Below are 22522 nucleotides of genomic sequence, written 5' to 3'. Positions count from 1 at the left end.
TTTTTTATAAACATATATTTTTATCCCCAGGGGTACAGGTCTGTGAATCACCAGGTTTACACACTTCACAGCACTCACCAAAGCACCTACCCTCCCCAATGTCCATAACCCCACTCCCCTTCTCCCAATCCCCCACCCCCCAGCAACCCTCAGTTTGTTTTGTGAGATTAAGAGTCACTTATGGTTTGTCTCCCTCCCAATCCCATCTTGTTTCATTGATTCTTCTCCTTAAGCCCCCATGTAGCATCACCACTTCCTCATATCAGGGAGATCATATGATAGTTGTCTTTCTCCACTTGACTTATTTCACTAAGCATGAGATGCTCTAGTTCCATCCATGTTGTCGCAAATGGCAAGAGTTCATTTCTTTTGATGGCTGCATAGTATTCCATTGTGTATATATACTACATCTTCTTGATCCATTCATCTGTTGATGGACATCTAGGTTCTTTCCATAGTTTGGCTATTGTGGACATTGCTGCTATAAACATTCGGGTGCACGTGCCCTTTTGGATCACTACCTTTGTATCTTTAGGGTAAATACCCAGTAGTGCAATTGCTGGGTCATAGGGCAGTTCTATTTTCAGCATTTTGAGGAATCTCCATGCTGTTTTCCAGAGTGGTTGCACCAGCTTGCATTGCCACCAACAGTATAGGAGGGTTCCCCTATCTCTGCATCCTCGCCAGCAGCTGTCATTTCCTGACTTGTTGATTTTAGCCATTCTGACTGGTGTGAGGTGATATCTCATTGTGGTTTTAATTTGTATTTCCCTGATGCCGAGTGATATGGAGCACTTTTTCATGTGTCTGTTGGCCATCCGGATGTCTTCTTTGCGGAAATGTCTGTTCATGTCCTCTGCCCATTTCTTGATTGGATTATTTGTTTTTTGGGTGTTGAGTTTGCTAAGTTCTTTATAGATTTTGGATTCTAGTCCTTTATCTGATATGTCGTTTGCAAATATCTTCTCCCATTCTGTCAGTTGTCTTTTGATTTTGTTAACTGTTTCCTTTGCTGTGCAAAAGCTTTTGATCTTGATGAAATCCCAATAGTTCAATTTTGCCCTTGCTTCCCTTGCCTTTGGCGATGTTTCTAGGAAGATATTGCTGTGGCTGAGGTCGAAGAGGTTGCTGCATGTGTTCTCCTCAAGGATTTTGATGGACTCCTTTCTCATATTGAGGTCCTTCATCCATTGTGAGTCTATTTTTGTGTGTGGTGTAAGGAAATGGTCCAATTCATTTTTCTGCACGTGGCTGTCCAATTTTCCCAGCACCATTTATTGAAGAGGCTGTCTTTTTTCCATTGGACATTCTTTCCTGCTTTGTCGAAGATTAGTTGACCATAGAGTTGAGGGTCTATTTCTGGGCTCTCTATTCTGTTCCTTTGATCTATGTGTCTGTTCTTGTGCCAATACCATGCTGTCTTGATGATGACAGCTTTGTAATAGAGCTTGAAGTCCGGAATTGTGATGCCACCAACTTTGGCTTTCTTTTTCAATATTCCTTTGGCTATTCGAGGTCTTTTCTGGTTCCATATAAATTTTAGGATTATTTGTTCCATTTCTTTGAAAAAGATGGATGGTACTTTGATAGGAATTGCATTAAATGTGTAGATTGCTTTAGGTAGCATAGACATTTTCACAATATTTATTCTTCCAATCCAGTAGCATGGAACATTTTTCCATTTCTTTGTGTCTTCCTCAATTTCTTTCATGAGTACTTTATAGTTTTCTGAGTATAGATTCTGTGCCTCTTTGGTTAGGTTTATTCCTAGGTATCTTATGGTTTGGGGTGCAATTGTAAATGGGATTGACTCCTTAATTTCTCTTTCTTCTGTCTTGTTGTTGGTGTAGAGAAATGCAACTGATTTCTGTGCATTGATTTTATATCCTGACACTTTACTGAATTCCTGTACAAGTTCTAGCAGTTTTGGAGTGGAGTCTTTTGGGTTTTCCACATATAGTATCATATCATCTGCGAAGGGTGATAGTTTGACTTCTTCTTTGCTGATTTGGATGCCTTTAATTTCCTTTCGTTGTCTGATTGCTGAGGCTAGGACTTCTAGTACTATGTTGAATAGCAGTGGTGATAATGGACATCCCTGCCGTGTTCCTGACCTTAGCGGAAAAGCTTTCAGTTTTTCTCCATTGAGAATGATATTTGCGGTGGGTTTTTCATAGATGGCTTTGATGATATTGAGGTATGTGCCCTCTGTCCCTACACTTTGAAGAGTTTTGATCAGGAAGGGATGCTGTACTTTGTCAAATGCTTCTTCAGCATCTATTGAGAGTATCATATGGTTCTTGTTCTTTCTTTTATTGATGTGTTGTATCACATTGACTGATTTGCGGATGTTGAACCAACCTTGCAGCCCTGGAATAAATCCCACTTGGTCGTGGTGAATAATCCTTTTAATGTACTGTTGAATCCTATTGGCTAGTATTTTGGTGAGAATTTTCGCATCTGTGTTCATCAAGGATATTGGTCTATAGCTCTCTTTTTTGATGGGATCCTTGTCTGGTTTTGGGATCAAGGTGATGTTGGCCTCATAAAATGAGTTTGGAAGTTTTCCTTCCATTTCTATTTTTTGGAACAGTTTCAGGAGAATAGGAATTAGTTCTTCTTTAAATGTTTGGTAGAATTCCCCCGGGAAGCCGTCTGGCCCTGGGCTTTTGTTTGTTTGGAGATTTTTAATGACTGTTTCAATCTCCTTACTGGTTATGGATCTGTTCAGGCTTTTTCCTTCCTCTATTTTAAAAAGAGCCTTTGGGTTGGGGCCATGTGGGTAATTCTCAGTAAGTTGAGCATCTGCCTTCAGCTCAGTTCATGATCTCAGGGTCCTGGGATCAAGCCCAATCGCATCAGGCTCTCTGCTCAATGGGGAGTCTTCTCCCTCTGTGCGCTCTCTCTCTTTCTCTTTCAAATAAAATAAAATCATAAAAATAAAATAAAATAAAATAAAATAAACAAAGAGCCTTTTGGAGTGCCTGGCTGGCTCAGTCAGCAGAGTGTGCAACTCTTGATCTCAGGGTCATGAATTTGAGCCCCACACTGGGTTTAGAGAGTACTTAAAATCTTTAAAAAAGAAAAGGTAGTGAATCTGAGAGGTGCCATCTTCCATAAATTTGCCCTGGTTGCAAAGCTGATTGTAGACCTAGGCCTGGAAAGTATTTCTCTCGCAATGATGTTCTTTTTGGGATCCCAGATATGGCTTCCACACTAGCAGAACCAACACATGGTTACAAACAGCTAAGTACCTAAGTGTGGCTATACTCATGCAGAATAGGAAATAATTAAAGAATAGGAAATAATTTATTTCTAATAATTTACTTTTATTATTTCCTATTAAATAATGATTTAATTTAATTATTTTATTTAATTTATTTTATTTAATTATTATTTAATAGGAAATAATTAAAGTAAGTATACTGCATTTTTTTCTTTGTGGATTCAGTACTATGCTTAAGTGAAAAAGATGTAATTTCCCTATTTCTTTACACGGTTTTTACTAACATTTATCATATCTGTCAGTGATCTTATGGTACCAAACTTGATTAAAGAACATAATAATCCTAAAAAAAAAAAATCACCTCAACATGAATGAAGTTGATCCGTGTCTGTGTTCATTCCGTTAACTAGGTAATTATCCAATATGTACTTTAGTTTGTATTTGTGTGGATAAACTCTAAGCCATTTTGCTGAATGTTTGAGAATGATTCTCTTGGAGGACTTGGAAGAATTGAATCCTAGGCAGGACTAAACTTAGCTTTAATTGAGAGACTTGTCTTCCTCCCGTGCAAAGGAAGAGGAGTTCTGGTCACCGTGGATTCCACATACCTACAGAACACAGCAAGGCCAGAATCTCTTGCCTCCATGTGCTAAGTGTGTGATCTGATACAGCATTCTTCATTAGATGCCTCCCCTAACCTCTGCTTCTATAGGTTTTCCTGGGGTAAGATCTATTTAATTTACAATGGGCTATGAGGAAGCATATTTGGGGACAAAAAATTCATATATAAATAATTTTTTTTTCTTGCTTAAGATTCCCTCACTGGTTAATCAACTGTACCTACTCTCCTTATCTGTGAAATGGATGCAGCTTTTTATGGCAGTTGATGAGAATTATTTTAGAAAGGTTTAGAATTCAGAGATGGTTTCTTGGCTAAAAGTTATTTTTATCAACGTCATTGAAGTCTGACCTGCTTTCACTAAGCTCTCCAGATACATATGCTTGGTTATAAAATACTTAAATGCACAAGGTAAATACCTCTTTTCTGATTGTTCTTGCAGTGTATTTTTCCCCAAGCAGGCTTTTCCAAAGCTAATTTATCTGCAAAGAGACATATGCTTTAGGTCTGTACTTGTTAATTTACCTTGGAAAAATTAGGTCATCTTCAAAGCTGGCAGTGTGGCTTATAAACTTGGCAAATGGTCTAATTAAAAGCTTCTCTTAGATTAAAAAAAAAAGGAAAAAATTATTAGTATCGGTAATGTTTTCCTTTTCGTGGTTTCTGTACATATAGGTATATGTCACTCCTCATGTTGCCCTAAAAGTATGTTGACTGTTAACAGTTCATCTCTTCTCTTCTACAGCTTCCAAGTCTGTTATAAACAGTATGCTACGGGACCCTTCTCAGATTCCAGATGGAGTTCTAGCAAATCAGGTCTATCAGGTATTAATCACAGCTGTCTATTTTCGGTGTCAGTGCTATCTGCCTAGCAGAGTAAAGGATTTTAAACCTCATTTAATTACTGTCATCATAAACTATCACTGAGGTCAGGGTGCACCATAAATGGCAATGCAATATTTGCGAGAAGAACATTTCACTTTTTAATAGCTTGCTTTTATAGTGAATCAAAAGCATGTGATTTTTGTTTTCTGTGATTAAATCTTAACAGCCTTTTGATAGCTTTTTGTTTTTGTTTTTGTTTTCTAAAGAAAAGTAATTACTGCTTTTAGGACAGTAGTTTACAGGAGCTGTTTTGTAGTCACCCCAGACCCCTTCTCTGTTTTGTCTGCAGTGCATCGTGAACGACTGCTGTTATGGACCACTGGTGGACTGCATCAAACAGTATCCTTTCCCATAAAATTTTAGGTGCACAATTGACGAGCTCAGACTCAGTGGAGAAAATGTGTCTAGCTTTAACCTGACATAAAGTTCTGCTTCACAAAACACATTTCATACTCTCCTACTTTACATTCAGTCAGCTGGAGGGTCACTACAGACCATCCTTTCCTTCAGCTTAAGGAAAATCAGATGGGCCACGGGAGGCTGTCGGCTTGGCCGTTCTGTGCACGGGCTTAGCTCAAACTGCCGGAGTTTCAGAGAGTTTAAAGGTACAGAGTCATTGGGCACTTAACTTACTGTCTGCGAGTGTAGCTCACCAATTCAATGAACATTTTTTAAAAAAAGAGAGAGAGAGAGAGAGAGAGAGAGAAATCTGTATTTAAAATGAGACAAATTCAGTTGGGTTTCCTAGAATAAATTTAGAGCTTGGAGTTCAAGGATGATGTGATTAAAATGCCACGCAGATCATCGCATCAGAAAGGGCAGTAGATTCTTGTTGCTTAAGTGCTGATTACAATCCACACTGCCATTTGGATCCCTAATAAACAAATTTAGAGAAACCAAGCTAATTTTTCCCTCTGGACTGAACTTAAGGCTATGAAAACAGATGTCCAGTCATTCTTCATTAACGACATTGAGTTAATGCTTACCAAAGAGTTAATGCTTCTTTCTTGAAACAGGATTTGAGCAGTCACTACTTTATGAAGGAGGATGTGCTTCATTCATACATTTAGTAGCATTGTGGCAATACTAAGAAATTTTATAATCCTGGATGAAAAATGCTATTTAAAGGGCCAATAACTATTAATTTTTTTAATGAAAATTATCTTCCACCTGAGTCCACGAGTCTTGCACTTCTTAATACTGTAACAGCCTTCCCGGTAGAGGTTTTGTGAGTGTGGGTAGCACTATACCCATTTCAGACTCAGGGCTACCAATCTGGAAGCTTTCTGTTGAAAGCCTTTTTTGCTGAAAGTCCTGTGTGTGTGTGTGTGTGTGTGTGTGTTTATCCCACCTTGTTTTCACAAAGACTTAGAGTCTGTGAAATTTTTGTAAGGAAACTCACTGATTTTCTTTTTTATAAAGTTAACCTTTGAAAAAATAATCTCTTTACAGAGCCCTCTTAAAAGAATATTCACTACCTAAGTTAAAGCTCTTTACGTATTTATCCTTCAAGTCTGTTCCCCCCAATGTAGTTTAAATTAATAAAATCACAGCACTGTCATAAGCTTGCCTTTTTATTAAACCAAATTGAAACCATGCTTCTATTTTCAGTATAAAATTAATGATAGCGTTAGAAATTGTAGGAGTGCCAACCTCATGTTGCTACCGTGATAAAGTTTAGCACATTTGTATAACAACTAACACCATCTCAAAGTATCTTGGGCGGAATTACATGTTAATTTTAAAGCACATAAAATAGTTAAAAATCAATTTAAAGTTAAGGTTTTAAAAGCATAATGTCTTTTGAAGGATTGCATATTGATTTTAAATATAACTATCTAATTATATATGCATGGACTAAAGTATGAAGTCAACTGCTTTGTAAATGCCAGGAGGCTATTTTTCAGTAATAGTTGAGATGCTTACGGGAAACTAGATTGCCGTATTGCTGGCTAAGAAAATGGCTTGTGAGGTTATTTACAAGTTTTGCCCCATGGTCACTGCCATACATCAATAATAGGTATTATTATAGACAAAGTCTAAGTGTTTTCTGCTTACAGAGCATTATAAATTCTGTTCAGAGTATTTTCTTTACATTTTTTCCATCATTCATTTTCCCTTTTTGGCTGTGTTATTGCCGGTAGAATTTAATGTAGTACATGATTTCAATTGATAAAGATAATGATGTATGTCTATAAATTGCATTCACTGACTAGATTATAATTTTGCAGTTCCATTATGCCTATTGCCAGTAAAATTACTGTTTTTATAAGCTTTGTGTTCCAAACCTTGTATTTTATATATGTTTATATCCAGCAAAGAATAATCAAGAAGTAAGTCTTTCCCAAATTTCAAATTGGTGATTGCTTTTACCATGCAGAATAAAACAAGCTGGGAAATTTATAGAGAACCAATTTTATTTTTGCATTGAGGTAGTAGTAGTTTCATATAATGTAAATATACTTGCATAGATGTTTCCTAGATGGATCCACAGGAATTACTTTCTTTCACACTGAATAAAAATTAGTAGTTTTCCATGTGAGCGAAAATGCTATTTGTGTGTTGTTCTGATAATTTAGTAATGTTTACATTGCTTACTGTAAATTACATCGGTAAATTACATCATTTTGTAAGAAAGAAAGTACACATTTAGTAAATAGAATAGGTGCAAAAATCTTTTTACTCCATTATGAAAATGTTACATGTAGACATTTGTGTAAGTAGAATAAAGGAAATTGGTCATTTACAAATAAGACACCATGGAAAGCACAGTAGCTAAGCGTATATAAATTGTCATTGTGCTTTCTTTTCCTTTTGGTGTCTACAACATTTTTTCCTGCATAGCCATGTTCATCCCCACCCCTCCTTCCACAAATAGAGTCACTGACACAAAAGGTGTGAGAAAGCAGCCACCTCAACTTTCCCAAGTGTGACTCTAGGACACAGCTATTACACAAAGACCTAAACAGAGTAGCAAGGAGAGATAATGATGCAGGAAGCTTAAAATGCTGTGGGTTTCATTTCTGTACCATCAGTAACCTCAGTTTCATGATTCAACATTTTAGATGTAAATAATTTACAACAATAAAAGTGAGAGCACATTTATGTGGATTAGAAGTAAATAATTTAGTTCTAACATGTGGGTTGCCCCTAATAATGAGAGACCGTTGAGACGTATTCATCAGATGTCTTCAGTGGACTCTACAGATGTATGAAATTTTGTGATTTGAAAATTTTTGCTCCTTTATTCTGTTTCCAATTAGAAATTAAATAATCACAGCCATGTGCATGGTGAGGGGAGGAGACAACAGAAGGAAAAATTACAATGATGAAGACTTGGGGCTCATTTTGACGGTGGACATGAGTGGCCACATCTCTCAAATTATGATTTAAATGATATTCACCTGTATGATAAAGGGCAGATAGTGCTCTAGGAATTTTTTAAACAAATAATGCATACATTTTGTTTTATTTAAATTGCCCTCTTGGAATGCATGATCAGGATCAGAGTCTCTGGTAAGCTGAGGAGTTACACGACCAGGTTGACATTATCCAATGAGGAATCAGATAAATAATATCAAATGCTTTTGACAGAATCGAGTACCAGCATAGGATAATGCTCTTTTCAAACTTTGTGCAGTCTCATCCTTTTGGAAAATAGAGCAGAATTCCCAGTCCTATTCCTGATGTAATTATTTACCAGCCATGGGACCTTCAGCAAGTTTCTTAGCCTTCTTGAACCTTGCTTTCTGTGATTATAAAAATGGGACTAATAATAGTACCTATTCATGTGGTGGTGGTGAACATTAAATAAGATGGCACCCCACGTGGAAATGCAAATCAAAACTACAATGAGATGTCATTTTACATCTGTCAGAATGGCTAAAATCCACAACACAAGAAATAGGTATTGTCGAGGATATGGAGAAAAAGGAACCCTCTTGCCCTGTTGGGGGAATGAAACTGTTGCAGTGTAAGACAGTATGGAGGTTTCTCACAAAGTTAAAAATAGGACCACCCTATGATCCAGTGTTCACACTATTGAGTCTTTAACCCCCAAAATACAAAAACACTAATTCAAAGGGATACTTACACCCCTATGTTTATGTAGCATTATTTACAATAGCCAAGATATGGAAGTAGCCCAAGTGTCCATTGATAGATAGAGAATTAGATGGATGAATAAGATGGAGTGTATGTACACACACATACACACACACAATGGAATAGTATTCAGCCATAAAAAAGAATGAAATATTGCCATTTACAATGATATGGATGGATCTAGAGAGCATAATGCTAAGTGAAATAAGCCAGAGACAAATACCATATTTCATTCATATATGAAATTTAAGAAACAAAAGAGCTAAGGGGAAAAAAAGACAAACCAAGAAACAAGACTCTTGACTATAGAGAACAAACTGATGGCTACCAGAAGGGAGGAAGGTGGGAGGATGGGTGAAATAGGTGATGGGGATCGTGGAGTGCACTGGTGATGACCACTGGGTGATGTATGCAAGTGTTGAATCACTATATTGTACACCTGAACCTAATATATCACTAAGTATTTTAACTATACTGGGATGACAATTTTTTAAAAATTAAAAAAGAAATGATAGGCTGGGATGGTAGCAGAGGAAGTAGTAAAAATTTGGGGACTGTTGCATTTAGTTGTAAGTTGACACCAACAAGAGTTGCCCATGTACTGAAAGGAGTGTGGGAGCAAAGTAGGCATCGAGGACTCCTGCATTCTGGCTTGAACAGCATGGAGTTGTCAGTAACTAAGTCGGTAATGAAACAAATGGCATATGCATGTGTGAGCAGCAGAATGTAATGAATCTTTGAAACTATAGCAATAAAATAACCAAAGTTTATTGAGGAATTACAAAAAAAAAAATTAAACCCCAGGTGTTTAACACCAAGGCTTAGTGTTACAGTATTTAAGAAATATTAGCTAGTAGCAATTATTATTATTATTAATTATTAAATTTATTATTTAAAAAATAAATTATTTAAATTATTTTTGCATAATTAAATTTAGTACTTTTCAGGAAGTTGTATGGAGGTCATACAAATGGCTTTGTTGTGTTCCAATCCTTTGCTTGGCACATTTGAACCATATGACTGTGTATGCATTCCTTTCTAAGCCTTGGTTTCCTCATCTGTAAAATAAGGATGATAATAACTAAGGAGGAAACAACATACATAAAGTACTTAACCCAATACATAACTCATAGTAATCATGCCAAGACTTTACATGTGCCTGTACTCATCTATTTCTACCCATAAGACAATGCGTGTGCACGAGGAAGACTTGAAGCGTCCTCTGCACCCACACGCCCAACACACAGTCCTTTGAAAAATGCAGTATTTTCCTGCAGGGTGCCTGGAATTCTCAGCAAGTCAGCTATTTGGCTTCCCACATCACAGAGCATCACCAACCGAAGGCTGAAAGTGGGACGGAATCTAGAAATGCTGGCTCTGGAACAGTATGGATTCTTAGACAATTTAAAGAACTCTGTAAGACTGGAAACTCCTTTAAGGCAAAGCCTGGCTGGTATTCTTTGCTGCTCTTAGTTAGAGCTAAATAAATGTACTAGTTGAATGGAGGGATTTTAACATAGTACAAAGGACGTTTAAAATGACTCCCCCTCCTTTCAAAAGAATATAAGGTACACATCCCTTTACAAATCTTTAGTTGCCCAAATACTTGTAAACATTACAGATATAAGAAGATTCCAATGAATCATTTAAATGAGGGCATGCATGAAATCTCATTCCTCAGAGATGTGGGCTAATGGTGGAAATAGTTGCTATGATTACTCTATTTTCCGTTCCATCTCAAAGTAGAGACCTGGTATTAGCGTATTTTTAATTGTATAATTCCACCTGTGTTACCCTCCTTAACTAAAACTTCTCAGTGCCATTGGCCATGAGCATGAAGTCCTGCTAAGAGACATGCTTCTGGAGAAAAACCTGTCCTTCCTAGGTAAGTATCACATCCTTCTCGCTTGTAATATCTCCATGAGTGCTTAAATATATATTTTTAAAAATCTTCCACTCACAGTTATTGTGTACTAAAGGAAGAGTGAACGATGATTGATGCTGTGCATGTTATCTTTTATTGATTTAGAACTGAGCAGGAACTCAGTTACCTAATCCCTATATATACAGCACATGCACAGGCTTGCAATTAATATTTTATAGAATAAGTGGCTGAAAAAATGCTTTAATATCTGTTGCAGTATTACTTTTGGTGTCATGAGATATTAGCCATAATCTAAGCCTTATGAGAAAGAAACAAAAGAAATATTGTCTATAAAATGCTTTACATGTTAAAAAGGATAGTTAGAAAAATTCATGTTGGATATGTTTGTCTCACATATGGAATCAGAGTACTTTTACTTGAAAGTCAAATATTAAGCTTTTATTATTTTTATGCGAGACATTAGTTGTCATTATAGATATAGTGTGATTTTTAAAAATCTCACATGAATACATGGACATGTGTTTTTGTGTGTGTGCCAATATGGAATCTTGTTACAGATTATTATTTCTTTCAACATCTGAAGCATTAAAATTAAGCTTTGAAGGGCATACATGTGATAACTGATCACAGAAACCATAAAGCACTCTACAGTGAATTAATTCCTCTTCTCCATTGTGATGTGATAATTTTAAAGGTTGTATACAAACCTAAATGTGCATTGTACACATCTGTGATATGTAGATATTTAAGTCTGCATAGTGTGTTTTTTAGGTTGAAAAAATCACAGAATATTGGTTTACATGCCTTTATTCCAAAAATGGACAAAGATTTGGCCAAGAAAAGTCCATTGGATGGTCTTACATCAAGTTTGGGGTGGGGGGATGGTGTTGAAGACAGGCCTGCAAAAAGTCTATTCTAAGTCTTAGTATTTAATATTTTTATTAATAAGCTGGAGAATGGAGTTGAAGGTATTATGAGGTTGTTGATAATTTTGAAATGGGAGATCTCATAAATATTCTCTAGCAGGGGCTAAAGAAAGTTGATTTAGGAAAATGGCCTCAAATTAGTGAATTACACTTCAGTATGTAAAAGTAGCAAGTTTTTCATGTATGGGAAGAGGAGCCAAAGGCCTACATATGATCTAAACTGAGTTCCAGGTTCTTGACTCCCTTAATTCTGGGAACTGTTAGACTGAATTGACCATGGCTTGCAAAGACATTGCAGAAACATGGCCAGAGTCATTAGCACTTGCATACAAGTTCAGAAAGGGGACTTCCTATTCTTGGGTCCCATCTAGTTCTCTGTGTTACCAGGTCTAGAGATAACTATTTTATTGAAGCAAATAATAACTATTTTATTAAAGTATAACCCAAAGGTGATACTTAACTGATCTTTAAATGAGTTATAGGATGTTTAGCTGACTCCATGTAACATCAGTGTTGTTGTTAAGCATTTTCTATCAGCATACAAAGAAGTTAATTTATTCTATGCATTTTAAGCATTTTAATGTAGCACTGAATTATTACAAGTTTATTTACAAGTTAAAGCATGAGAAGTCAAAGCCTTGTATGAAATATTGTTCTGGGATTTTCTTTTACCTTGTGTATACTCCTTCAGAGTGATAAATTAGGTCTAAAGTACTGTGCCAGGTAAATTTAGATAGATTATCATTTAAAATTGACTACAGAAAAATATTGGTTTATAAATAGACCAGTAATCTGATGTTTTCTCATTTACATGTATACATCTTGAATTTTGTTGCAGAGCTATTTAACAAACATGTTAGTTTTACTTTGATTCTTTTAGAAGCAAAAGTAAAACTGATCTCTCCCTCTCTCTCTCTCTCTTTCTTTTGGTTTCTAATCTGTCCACTACTTTCAAAAAAACAAGGATTCTTATTTTTACATATCAACCCTTCTTAAGAATTACGACTTCCCTGAAAGTCTATACCATTCTAAATTTTCCACTCATTGTGCTATATATGTAATTTTATAAAATACATACCTTATATGACCTTTTTACCAATAGAAGAGAAAAATAAAAATAACCTTTATTTTAACACTAATAATTTTTTTGAATTTCCTTGATCCATAACCATACTCTGAACAGTTGTTATGGCACAAGATTTAACCAGGCACTATTGGAAAGAAAAAAAAGAAGAGCCCTTTTCATTAAAGATTTGTGTACTCATGGATTTATCCTATTTTATAAATTTATCCATTTGTACTTCTGTGGATAGGTGCACTGTATTCAGAGAAATCAAAGTTAAATAAATAAAGTTTAGTTTTTCCAACTAAAAAAATATGTTTTATTCATACATTTATTCATTTATTCCAAAAATAAGTTATGGAGTTAGGTACTATTTATTAGGAATGAAACATTAAGTCAGATGAAGTCCCTGCTTTTGTGGAATTATGGTCTAGTAGGGAGATAAGCTGTAAACAAATGTATACATTTAATTTCTAGCAATTTCTCGGAGGTCTTATAATTGTTTTATTTATTATTCATGCATTGTTTTCAGCTAACTTTTGTTGAGCATGTTTTCTACACTAGTGTGAAGACAATGGTAAGCGTTCTATCCCCTCTTGATGCTTACACTGATACACACTGTTGCTATGTCCAGCCCAGCAAGAATTCAGTCCCACCTCCAGTGCATCTCAGTAGGTTCTCACTTGATGGTCTTGATAATAAAAAGAAAAATCATTTGAGGCTGTTGTCATGCTACGTCTAGTAAACTTTTGAAAGAAAGGTATAGATTATACTAAAAATCAATAGGTACCCTTCACATAGAAGAAAATGCTACTGGCTCATAAGCTACTTTTCCTGAAGTGGTGATAGAATTTCACATATGCATCTGCTCTCTCACCATCACCTTCCTGTCACCATGTGTTTCTAGGCTGGCTAGTTGAGCTCTTAACTTGGTTATCTTACCACTGTGCTAACCAGTCTTTTCTTCCAATGGTTCAGCAGACATATATCTTTTAAGTACTTACTTTGGGCGGGCACCATTAGGGTTAAAATAAATAAATAAATAAAAGCTGAATCTAACATGGAACCTCCCAGGAAAATTTCAGATAAGTTTCAGGTAGGTTTGTGTCCGTTCTGTCCAAGGATAGTACTATAGAATTAACATTTCTTGATCAGCATTTAAAGTCTGAGAAGATGTGAAGAACCTGCTGCTGGCTCCTAGTTATAGATGCACAAAGAGCCCTTCTTAAGCTTTAAATTGAGTAATAAGCATTGTGATCATCCTTATCCCCTCTGCTAAGGGTCCGTTCCATTTCTAATATCAACAAAATAGAAAATGTACTTCAACGACTGGAGGAGATGTTTTGATTTTTCTCTCTCTGGTGATTAACGAGACCATGTCTTGTTGTCTCCCCTCACCCCCAGCCTCTCCTTCTCAGGGGTGAGGAGGAGCTTTGGACAAAAGACAAGGGAGGAAAGGAAAACAGTGATAGTGAGAAGATGATGAGACTCTGTGCACTGTCAGAGACTGTGAAAGAGCTTATCCGAGACTGGAAACAAACTGTTCATCCTCCATGGGCTGGCATGTCTCCAGGTCAGGGGGACTTTCATTAGTGCCTTCCACAGCCACTGTCTGGTGCAAATTCTTGTTACATTTGGCTTAATAAGGATGGCTCTGGAGATAACGGTATTCTTTCCAGTGAATGTTGCCCTGTTAGTAGGAGCTAACAATTATTTTGAGTGACACCTGAGATGCAGTTGCTTTTTCCCTGCCCCACCATCCTATGTTTGGTCTTGCCGTATGACAAACTGGCATATTTTACACGGGTGCTTTTCTAGCATTCATGTGTAACTCTGTAGGACTCCAGGAGGGTATAATCTGTAAAGCCACGGAGGCTTAGTGAGGGATGTCCCTTGCTGTAAAAAATTAGGATCTTTGTTTCAGGAGTTCATCTGCTCCTGCTGCTTTATTCCCCACCTGAAGCAACAGTGCTCTGTTGGGGGAGTGATTATGATGTGACAAACGGGGGATTGTGACTTCAGGTGAGGAACAGGCAGCAGGAACAGATGAGATTTAAAGTGCTAAGGTTGTGTTTATGGGCAGATGTTAGCTGTAGAGAATAAGAGAATAGAAATAAAACATATGATTATATAGGCTAAAGGGAAATGACATGGTTGGGTATTTCATAAGGTATCAAGTATTTAAATTCCTATCTCTCTAAAGGTTAAAAAAAAGATACAGTTTTCAGAATAATGGGAATGTGATATTGGAAATGGGATATAGGGAACTGGGTCCTTCTTCCTTCCTGAGGAAATTGTCATGGTGCGGGATCCGCTTACTCCCCGTACTGAATATGGTTGTGTGGACTTCTCCTTGGGACCAGGAGAAGAGAATCAGATACACATATGCTGCCAGAAGACAACACAGTCTCTGGAACTTTGATGACAGCTTTCCCTGTCCACTTTAACAGTCTTTCTACTCTGGGCCCTTCCCTCCTCATGGCTCTGGGCGGATAACTCATGTCTGCTGATTGTCTGCTTTCCTGGCCACTGATGAGACACTGGAACTGCTAGGTTGTAACAAAAATCAAGTCAAACTACATTATACACATATTCAAGGATGTGTATCTGGAAAGTCCAAAGGAAAAAAGTTGGCTTCTGGTGTGTATAGATTCCAGAAGACAAAATAATAATGTCATCAGTCTCTTTTCTGCCTCTTGTATTCTTTTTTTCTATGTGGCTTCATTCTTAAGCAATAAAGATGATCCTTGGTAGTTGCTTGTTGTCTATTCCTTAGACTTCTTAGTCCCGGAGACAAGTTGGTCAATCTCTTCAGCCCCATAATACAACTGAGGAAGGGCTCTAATCTGCTACAACTGTCCACCCTTGAGGCTGATAGTTGGGGTTCACGTTATTGGTCATTCCCCAGAATCAGAATCACATCATCAGAGTAGGATTGCTGTGCCTGACAGAATGGGATGCAGGACCAAAAAACTCAAATATCTCACTCCACAGAAAATTAATTACAGTTTGGAGCTTTAGTCCCCATGACGAAAAGGCATTGTGAGTCAAACCTGTTGTGTTGTGAGATTGACCTCTAGAGTGCATGCATGTGTGTGTATATGTGTAGAAGATCCTTTTTGTGTCTCAGAACTGCTAATATTCTTTTCCTCTTTGAGATTCGTTCTGGGACAGATGGAGCTGGCCCTGCAAAAGGGTCTGACATCAATACGACAGCTTTAAAACAACAACAACAACAACAAAAAAAAAAAAAAAACCTGAAGCAAAGGGTAACATTCAGCCATTCCTCAGAATGTGGAAGTTGGAAAGTGTTCCATCCAATGCCCTTGTTCTGTTTAGTGGAAACTAGCCTCGGCCGGTGCCTTTCCAACAACTTGCCCTTTTCACTCAACCATTCTGATGTGCCCCTTCTTTTATGGCATTCAACCCCATATAGAAGAGTTCTACTTCTGTTGTTGATTTTCATATTTCCTGTCTTCACAGCCGCTGGTTGGCAGGGACCAGCCTGCTCTGCCCTACTCTGTACTGTCCTGGCTTTGTGACCTCCCATTTGTTTCCTATCTTTAGGGCACTTCAGTTTTCACTAGTATTGTCCCCTGAAGACATAAGCAAAGGACAAGGTCACAGCAGTCAGTTATATTCCTTATTAGTAGTTTTGATATGAGGCTTTGGGGGAAGAGATTGAAACTAATGGCTGTAATGAAGTTTGGGGTTCCCTGAAGATTTTTTTTTTTAAAGAGATAGCTTTTTTAATTTTATTTTATTTATTTATTTGTCAGAGAGAGAGGGAGAGAGAGCGAGCACAGGCAGACAGAGAGGCAGGCAGAGGCAGAGGGAGAAGCAGGCTCCCTGCCGAGCAAGGAGCCCGATGTGGGACTCGATCCCAGGACGCTGGGATCATGACCTGAGCCGAAGGCAGCTGCTTAACCAACTGAGCCACCCAGGCGTCCCTCTGAAGATTTTGTTTATCTGTGCTGTGGGTCTCCCCATTAAATGCATATCTGTTCTGTATACCTTTGCCCATGGTATGCATATCATAGTAACATATATTGCTGAAACCTTGCTGACTTCTTAAATTTGGTAGAAAAGACTGTGAAACTCACTCTTTGAGAACATAAAAATATGGATATGAAGGTCATAGCTCCAAGTATTAAATGAGACAGCGTTTTGGAAAACACATACACACACACACACACACACACACACACACACAAAAACCAAATCCTAGAATAGAAAAGATATACTGTAGTTTTCATTTGTGTTCATGTATATCTTTTGCCTTTCCTCAATTTAATAGAAACGTAATAGGTGTTAAGATTCTTTTCATCAGACAATGTATTTTAACCTAGCATTTTAGAAACCTTAGGACAAATTCATAGATAAAAGGCCATGTCAGAATGTTACTTTTCATTTTCAGATGTCATGAACTGGAATTTTGCATAATTTTCCGGGGAAAAACTGTATTTCTTAAAAAAATTTAAAGCCTTTTAATAAACAAACAAAACCTCAAACCTTTCCTTGGTAGTCCTCATGCCCTTCTATGATTCTTAAGTATATGTTAACTAGTTTCAGATGTGTTTTGTTCTCTGACTCAAAATCAGCCCTTTATTTTAGAAAAAGAAATTGTGTAATTAGTACTTAATTGCTTTGGATATTTTGGGGCATTTAGAGGAGAGGGTAATTAAAAGGCCAGAGAAATTAAACTTTCACAGTGTTCTTTACATATGTGTAATTCCTTTTTTAAATGCCCTCTAAAGGCAGGCCTGACAACTTAAAAATAAATGAAGACCTGGGTTGCTTTTAAAAATTTAACATCAGTTTTATCTGTGGATGTAGTCTCATTGATTTTTTTTAAACTTCAGTTGGAGAGAAGGCCACTGAAATGCTAGAAATCAAGAGATTATCTAGTTCATTTCCTCTTTAGGCACATGTCACCTAAATAATATTGGACAGATGGCCATCGCCCCTCCTGTGCTTCAAGATCCTCCAGGAGAATAAGAATTTTTCGCTACTTCATAAATGTTACACATGATCAAGTTTAAATATTTGCCATAATTAAAAGTGGTCTGCAGTCTGTTGGGACGAACTAGAACTTGGTTGATGTATCTTTAGCTATCCAAGAAGCCTATGTCATGGTGAGTCACCTCACTCCTCTGGGCCACTTGTGTGTAAGCTGGACTACTGGACTAGCAATCTCTAAGACTTTACAAGTTCAGAAATACTGTGTTTCATGAGTCACACACATTATCTAAAAACCCCACATTTTTGTGGACCTCAAGGCTAAGAAGTCTGCTTTTAAGCAAGAATATTCTGTTAATTTTGGTAATGAGCACTTGAACTATGACATCAACAAGCTTAGTAGTTACAAAATATATTGGGTGTTTTTAACATACACCTTAAATATGAGCCTTACTTCATATTTGCCATATTCAGTGAAAAAGATAGTTATACAGGATTGGAGATGATTTCATATTGATCCCCAACATTTTGGGAAGTAATACTAAAAGCACTATTCTTAAAGATTGCTATTACTCTTTTTTGCCTTTTCTAGTTAACATTATTCTTCTTTTTTCCCTTAATTCTGATTTTTTTTTTCCTTGAAGAAAACATTAGGTTACTGAAACATCCAATTTTCTACTTAGGAAGTTCAAAGAATCCTAAGTAACCATTTGACTCCAGTATGTATAAAGAGCTATAAAAACCTCGACAAAATGTGTAATTCTCAAGGAAAATATAAATTGCAAAACTAACTGTTAGAAGAGACAAAAATTGAAACAGATTCGTAGCCATCAAAGAAATGGGAAAAATAACCAAAGAGCTGCCCCACCATAGCGCCAGGCTCACTTGTTTGTGAGGAATTCTGCCCATACTTAAAGGAATGGATGATACTAATGTTATTTAAATATTGCAGATCAAAGAAAAAAAGTAGGAAAACTTCCCATGAGTATTAAGGAAAGAGATGCTGTTCCTTCTTTGATGATTGAGATGAATCTCAGAGCAAACAGTTGGGACCCAGGATAAAAGATAGCAGTAAAAGATACCAAATAAACTTTGGGGCACATTTGTTGTCCCTGTGCCTTGTTGATTAATGAGAAATTAAATCAGGAAAGAAAGTTATTAAGTCAGTCTAGGTTGGCTTTGTAGAAGGCATGAGTATTCCTTAAAATGTAGTTGTGTTTTATTCAGTTAGCCGTTTGAACATTAAATACAAAGCATACATTGGTGGTATCAGTGGGGCAATGAATAGGATTTTAAAAAATGAGAAGGAAACACTTCCTGTCTTCAGAGCAAATGCTTTGCACCCAGTATGTGGGAAACAAGGAATAAGCACAGTAAGACAAGGGAAAGAAGCCAGAATGAACAGAAAGGAAGAAGTGTGGGCTGGTGACTGAGCCATAACCTCTAGAACATGGAGTTGGAACCCCGAAAAGGTGGTCAACCATACCCAATGGTTTGGATAATGATGTTGTGGAAGGAATCTTTCAAGGTCTGGAGCCCAAGAAAGGAGCATAATACAGAGGCCAGGAAATCCGTCCAGATGGATGGGGCTGACCTTCGAAATTCTCAGGGGGATGATCCATGATAGAAAGTTCTCCTGGGGCCTAAACCAGATGAGCAAGGCCACCTGCTCATAATGCTACTCCCTGTACTTGTGCTGGCATTTCCTCTGAACTTTGGCCACATTGTTCCCTCCTCCTTTCTTAGGAAGTCTAGGAGGAAAGTAACAGTGTGAAGGTTGAAACAGGGATGATAGGGCAGTGAGAGTTTAGTAAATAAAAGAACGGGGAAAAGATACATAATAAGGTATTTCAAATATGTGGATTAACCTCTTAATTTTTTTTTTTTTTAATGTGATGTCACTGGTGGTGAAAGTGGTGAAACAGATTTCTAGAAGCTATTCTTTTGGGTACAATTACTATAGGATCAACTTCAAACTGAGAGGGAGTAATAGAGGGAGGTAAGGGGAGAGAGTGAAGTGAGAAAATATGTGGTTATACTTTGAAGTTCTCCAGTGAAGGATGGAAAGATTCCCTAGCCTCACCTGATGTTTTCTGCCCAACTTTTGTGTGTGTGTGTGTGTGTGTGTGTGACATTAAGTAAGTGACAAAATTTAAATTGTAGGTATTGTGTTGGTAATTTTGGTGCAGTGAACAGGAGTGCAACATCTGCTTTTAAAAGAGTTTTAGTATGTGCATTTGGATAGCTTGGTTACCTTTGAAATTTTGTTTAGAGCTGCTCTCAGAAACAATCATTTTTCTTTCTGAAACAGATTCTAACATCTGTAAAGGTTGATCAAGCTGGGTTAAGTTTTAATAAAATATTGGTCTCTGCTTTTTAATGTCAACCCAGCTTTTAAAACTGTTCATCAGCTACAGGAAACATTAGCTCAAGGTGCCTAAGTTGCTTTTAATAAATATCTTTGCCTTTAAATATTCTCATTGTGGCCAGTGTATTGAGAGCATAGAAATTTGTTCCAGTCTTGTTCATCTGCAGTCCAGTTTTCCAAATTCTCTTGTTTTTCAAGTAGAATTATTTAAATTTGTATTTCCTTATCTCAATAGTTAACTTAAATTTTTTTATATTTCAAGGAGGGGAGATTGTTCTGAATTCTAGCATCAATCCTCTAACGTCTGGATAAAGGACATCCACTTTTAACAAAATTTCACTTAAATATCTAGTTTAAATATGTCTTGTCATTAAAAGGTTATTTACGTTTAAAATGCTGACCTTTCAAGATGTACACAAGAATGTTCTAAAACAGAGTTTCTGAACATTGGCCATGAAACCACTGTCTTGGGCTGACAAATGGATTGGAAATAAGCTACCCAACACTGGGAATGGGCCATTAATTTTAATCAAAGGTGATGCAGGAAGGCGAATGGGATGCATGACAATGTCAACAGCCCAGTAGGTGTTAAGAGACCACACAGCCTTCCTTGTTACTTGGTTGGGCCATTAGTTGAGGTTGGGTGAAGACAGAAAGCCACGTCTGGAATTGAATGACCAGGTCACTCCAAAATCTAATGGAGAACTCCTCATTTCAGAAATCACATTGTAATGCCATTAGAAGTCAAGGACAGCATTTAGAAAATATTGGAAGATTTTTTTTTTTTTTTTTTAAACCAAGCACCTTGCTAGTTTTTTCCAACTTTGCCAAGCTCCCTGTTTCCTGCCTCCTTTCCTTCTGAATGGATCGTTGATATTTACAGAGGATCAGGAAATCGAACAGACTTAGAAAAAGATCTCAAAGCCTGTTTGCTTTTCAGAATTACATACTGTTAGTTGTAAAACTCTGGTAAATGCCGGAAACAATAGCATACCAAAGGAATTAAGCAGGGCAATTAATTCTCTGTAGTGATCTCATTGTCCTTGTCCCTTTCTGTGTTCTTGTGTATAGGAATAGTTTTACTAATTGAAACTAAACTTTCTTAATTGCTTTAATGAAAACATTTGTTTTATAATTGTAAAGGCCACTTGCTTGTGCCTTACTGTAAATTGTCAATATTGCCTGATAACACTAGTGATATTCACGGTGGTGAAAGCCTTTTCTTTTAATCAGTAAGTATATTTCATTATTTTGAGTATTTTCAATTACAAAAAAAAAAGGTAGCATATGACAGCCTGAATTAATGATATTTATAGTAAAGACATAAAAATGCAGAAGGGACAAAGAGGCATTTTTATATCTATGCTTCAGGTTTGTTAAGAAAGTTCATTTATTCTGACATAGCCGTGCATGCATAAGAAAGATATGTGTGGCTGCATTAGTAGTTTTTACACATTTTTAAGAAAGAAAAGCAATTATATTGCTGTCTTGTTAATGAAACACTGTACAAGTAATAGTATTTGTTCTTCCTATAGATGAAGATCAGCTCCGTGCAAAGGGTTATGACAAAACGCCAGACTTTATTTTACAAGTTCCAGTTGGTAAGTCCTTAAACTCTCTTATGCATTTGTTTATAGTAAAAGGGGATGTGTTTTCTCCATAGGTTAATTTTTTTTTTACTTTTTGTTAATATTAGCAAATGTTACCAGAGTAGATTAGCTTTAAATGGGTGAAATTATTGGAAGATTGTTTTAGAATGGTAGAAAATAATAGGTTCAGAGGAAATCTCTGCCTTAAAAATGTTTACCTATCATTTGAGAAGTAAACATGTCTTCGGAAAACATTTTGGGTGCCATTTTCAGGTCATTTCTCTAAATCCTGAATCTTTAAACATGGTTCCTCTGAAAAGCCAGGCTGGCTCACTTGGGTTTGCTTTCACAGAACTTGTCCACTTACAGAGGCAGTGCCAGAACAGGACGGGGATTTTTTGAAAATGATGATGAAAATGAAAGGGATGTGATTATAGCATAAATGCTCTTTGTAGAGACGTATTGTGTTTTTTATAATTTCTTCCATCGACGACAGCAAGGGTCGAGCCTCTGCTCATTAATGTGAAGCACAGAGAGGCCTAGATAGAGTTTAGTATTTCCAATCTTCCCTTCTCTTTCCTCTGTATTAGTAATGCTTTGTCCCTTAGCCGTAGAAGGGCACATAATTCACTGGATTGAAAGCAAAGCCTCATTTGGTGATGAATGTAGCCACCAGGCCTACCTGCATGACCAGTTCTGGAGCTACTGGAATAGGTAAGGTCCCATTCTTTTTCTCTTAAGATAAACGATACACAGCTGAAATCTCATTAGAAAAAATATTTTGTTTAGCTGGTAAAAATGCTAGTAGTCTTTGTTTCTGGTGAATACCGAGACTTGATTAATGTATTCATTTTGGATAATTTAAACTTCTCTGCTTTCATAATGTGGATTCATTTTT

The 22522-nt window shown here is 36.8% G+C and overlaps 1 protein-coding gene across 2 annotated transcripts in view; it reads left to right on the top strand.

Moving 5' to 3' along the window:
• The window catches only part of CDIN1 (CDAN1 interacting nuclease 1), a 273110-nt gene that overhangs the window by 88012 nt on the left and 162576 nt on the right, over nt 1-22522 (top strand). For both annotated transcript variants that reach the window (XM_044230223.1, XM_044230222.1), the window contains exons 6-10: nt 4591-4670; nt 5020-5069; nt 10652-10719; nt 21571-21636; nt 22233-22338. In XM_044230223.1, coding sequence (XP_044086158.1) covers nt 4591-4670; nt 5020-5069; nt 10652-10719; nt 21571-21636; nt 22233-22338 — 370 coding nt within the window. The remainder of the gene's footprint in view (nt 1-4590; nt 4671-5019; nt 5070-10651; nt 10720-21570; nt 21637-22232; nt 22339-22522) is intronic.

Source organism: Neovison vison, chromosome 13 (assembly GCF_020171115.1).
Source record: "Neovison vison isolate M4711 chromosome 13, ASM_NN_V1, whole genome shotgun sequence".
NCBI classification, from domain to species: Eukaryota; Metazoa; Chordata; class Mammalia; order Carnivora; family Mustelidae; genus Neogale; species Neogale vison.
This window is presented reverse-complemented; position numbering and strand designations above follow the sequence as displayed.